Raw genomic sequence first — 3,912 nt, 5'->3', positions numbered from 1 at the left:
TATGACTAGCTGCTGCTTTTACAGCTATCTTCCTAATCTTAGTCCACTCCACACAAATGTATTTTTGTTGGGAAAAGGATATGTTGTTTGCTGAGGAGTGGACTGGGTCTCGAGCAGTCTTTGGCATGTTTACCCATGAAAAGTGGACATTTTTCCAAAGAATGCTTTGGGAGGGAGAAGAGATGCATATATCCTCTGTCATCCAATGCTATAGCAGCTCTCTGGTTGAGAAGTGTTTGATATCTTTCCTCTGGGACTTAACAGCCCCTGGGTTAGTGGGTTAAGCGGGAGGGGAGGAGAAAAAGTCACTGAAGTATAATATTAGAACTTTGCCCCAGACTGTTGGAATGCCCTTTTGCAGTGCTTCCAAGCCCTGGAGCTGGAGGTCTGAATGGTGATCCTGTATGTGCAAGCATAGCTGTTTGCTGCTGTTGGACCAAGTAGGCTTGTGGGTGCTGTGAATCAATAGTTTCTTAAACAGTTTTGAGAAAGGTGTTTTAAATGCCACCTTCCTTTTCTTGGACCCATTTGAGATCAGTGGAAAAGAAAAAAAAAAAGTATAACTTGCATGCCATGCCTTGCAGCACTGCTAGTTATAGGGAATAAGAAAGGCATTTACAGATACCTGATGGGGAGGGAAAGGAGCATTAGAGTGCAAGTAGGTCTCTTAATTAAATGAGGGGGGTGAAAATGTTGTCTCTGGAATGGCTGAGATACTAAAGTCCTTTTTTAAATCTGTCTTGAACATGAAAAATAAAGAAAAGAAGTTTGGACAATTAGGAAGTGAGGAAGACCCAGTAATAACTATTACTAAAGAGCAGGTAAGGGAATACTTCGAAAAGCTTGAATGTATTCAATCAGCCGACCTAGATAAAATGCATCCTAGAGAGCTATTTAACAAACATATTATTCTAGTTACATTTTTTTCCTAAAAACTCTGTAGGAATTGGGGAGGTTCCAAAGACTGGTAAAACAGTAGTGTAATTCCCATTTTCACAGAAGGAATTGCTGAGCTTGATGCTTTATTTTTCCATTGGTTTGATTTCCCCACTTAAACTAATCAAACAGATATTGAGAGCTGTTGAATTCTAAAGCGTAGTACAATTATGGGTTGTGAGTGCCCATGTAAGGATGTGTTAACAAATAAATCATGTCAAACAGGTTTGTTTGCTTTTTTGGCTAATTGACAGAATGTATAGTAGACGAAGGCAAGGTAGCTGATATGTTTAGGTTTTATTAAACATTTGATGCAGTGTCTCCAATTCCTGTGTTCCAGACTAAATCAAGCTTTCATTTAAAACAACCCTTAAGTCATCCTCTTGTGGCTGTAGAGAGGAAGCATGTTCTGTATTTAAGGAGCTCTAGGGTTTTTAAGGTCTCTGAAAGCATCCCTTTAGTTCTGAGAAGTAGGTAAACATCTCTTGAATATACTTGATAACTGTTTCATTCTTAACAATCAGCTTGGGTCATACTGCAAGACTGTGACTTGGGAATTGTGCCTGTTTAATTCTGCACTTGCCAGCATGTAGAATTGATGAAACAGATGATCTGTAGCAATGATTCTTAACTTCAGAGCAGCAGGCCAGGTGTTTGCAACCTGGCTGCGATGTGAGCTACTGGTTGTGTAAGTGGGGAGGGAAGTAGCTGCCAACCTGAGAAAGAGAGAAGGTGGAGTGAGAAAAGAAGAGGGCTTACCACTGATAAGTAGTACCTGCAGGGGGTGGGGAGAAAAGGAGGGAGAGGGTAAGCAGGGAGGGCTGCGTGTACATTAGACCGTGCTTTGAAACAAGAATATTAGCAGATATTAAATTTTTGATGATGCAAAGTAACGAATACCCAGGATTTGAAGTTAGCATTTTTGTTTAACAGTCAGTAATTAAAGGAGTTCTTGGGCAGAAAGTTGCTGCTTGTAGCCTCAGAGGATGCTGCAAAAGAAACTGAAGTAGAGTAGAAAGATTGCAGGAGGAGTCATACTAGTAGTTGCCATGTATATAGGAACTGCTGCTGTTGCACAGCAAACTGTCAGGCAGTCTTAGAGGGCACACCCTAAAGAGCTTGTAGTATTGAGCAGGAAAGAATGGGATGAAACCAACACAGTGCTTTTCGCATAAAGAAGTGTTACTTGAATTCCACTGACAGTCATTGGATGATTCTAGTACATAAAAAAATGCACCAGGTGCTGTTTGCTTTTTATTTAGTATGGGGTAATCTTTTTCTCTGATGGGGCAGTAATTAGGCAGATGTCTCTTTAAGCTGCATTATACTGCATGTTTCCTGAAAAGAATGAGTCTGCCATCAAGTGTACATTTATGATTGTTTTTAGTTATGAAGTTTATAGTTATGGTTTACTTTCTACTTCAGATCCTCTAAAGATCGATCTTCAAGAGAAAAGTCACGAGACAGAGAGAAGAAAGAGAAGAGCTCTTCTGAGAGACGGCACGAGAGCACAAATGGCAAATCTCGTTCCAAGAGATCAGAAGAGAGAGAAGCTGGCGAGATCTGAACTCAAACGATCTGTGTTGCACTGTAAATAGTCTGATGAAACATTCTACACAAAGCCTAAATTTCCCATTTATATTTACTGAATACAACTCATCTTTTGTAGTTTTGAATTTTTATTGTTTGGCAGATAGCTGTGAGTTTGTAGGGATACAAAGTTATGTACTGTTTAACAGGATTTGTTTTAGTAGGAATAAATAAATCTGATGGATCATTTTCAACATGGGCCAGTGATTTTACACACTGTATGTTTGTCACAAACTAATGAATGCAGCGGTTAGAGCTAGTCCTGTGGTTGGAAACACAACCTGCTGTAATATTTGTAACACTTGTGCCCTTTCAGAACATCCACTTTGACCCCTTGCACCACTGGAGTTTGAAATCAGTAGCACTGCTAACTGAATTCATTTTTCTTCAATTTGTACATGTTCAAAGGAATTTGGGATTTCTTTTATTTTTTAAGTGTTTAGCAAGCTCACTTCATGTTTTCAGGATCTGAAAGAATCCCTTGCTATTCCAGTTAGAGACAAATGAAATGGGCCCCTGATCTCTCTCTTAAAAGCTACTGTTAATCTTTATGAAGATGGCTTACGCATCTGGGGCACTTTGTCAAGATACATTCACTCCTAGTGATGATATAGGTACCTAGTATAAAAAGCCTGTGTTTGAATGAGTTATTTAGATTGGTCTCTTGTAACTGAGTTCAACAATGAGGATTTTCAGAACTTGTCTATTAACCTGTTCACTATGATCAGATTATAACTTCCTAGATCTGGTTTTGCGAGTTGTGAAAATTTGTAGGTGTAAGTCATTAGGGACCAGTCAAAAAGATTGTTTGCTTGTTGGAGGCAGGCTTCTAATCAAGATGGAGCAGAATTCTGCTTTCACATACGTCTTAAGGATAGTTGCTTGTATGGATTGCAGTGTATGTGAACTTCTGCTGAACTCTTCTCAATGCTTTCAGCTGCCAGTGAAATAAATCTGGTGTATAGTAATAAAGCGGGGGGGGGGGACTTAAACAAGCATAATTGTTTATTTTTTAAATTAAGGACAAAAACTTCCTGTTCTAGCCACAGTGGTGACCCTGAGACTTTGCACAGAACAGTGTAGCTGAAGCAGTTTATAACACATGTTGAATTTGAGCTGATGAAGTGGAATTCTAGCCACTGCTGTACAGTTTTGACCTACCAGCCAGCCTGTTCATTAGTTCATTCAGGCAGGTATCTTAAATTAAGACAATTAATCTTAATATTTTCACTCAGTGGAAACGCAAGGCATTTGTAAATAAAACTGTAGCAGTACATCTAGTGTGTCAGGGTTTTCTGGCTTTTTTTTTTTTTTAGATTAACTTTTTCCCTCCCCCCTTTAACTTGGGACTTTTTTTTTATTATTTGCAAAGGTACAGGAGCTGTC

The 3,912-nt window shown here is 39.1% G+C and overlaps 1 protein-coding gene across 2 annotated transcripts in view; it reads left to right on the top strand.

Annotated features, from left to right (window-relative positions):
- The window catches only part of LUC7L (LUC7 like), a 57,532-nt gene extending 54,020 nt beyond the window's left edge, over positions 1-3,512 (top strand). The window contains exons 9-10 of one of the 2 annotated variants that reach the window (XM_019507508.1): positions 760-821; positions 2,362-2,449. In XM_019507508.1, the coding sequence (XP_019363053.1) occupies positions 760-787 (28 nt within the window). In that variant the 3' untranslated portion in view covers positions 788-821; positions 2,362-2,449. Of the gene's footprint in view, positions 1-759; positions 822-2,361 lie in introns of both variants that reach the window. The other variant, XM_019507509.1, reaches the window with a different exon arrangement.
- Positions 3,513-3,912: the final 400 nt, after the last annotated feature.

Source organism: Gavialis gangeticus, unplaced genomic scaffold (assembly GCF_001723915.1).
Source record: "Gavialis gangeticus isolate Ggan-Ray unplaced genomic scaffold, GavGan_comp1, whole genome shotgun sequence".
Classification (NCBI taxonomy): Eukaryota; Metazoa; Chordata; order Crocodylia; family Gavialidae; genus Gavialis; species Gavialis gangeticus.
Note: the sequence above shows the minus strand (reverse complement) of the source record. Positions and strands in the feature narration are given on the sequence as shown.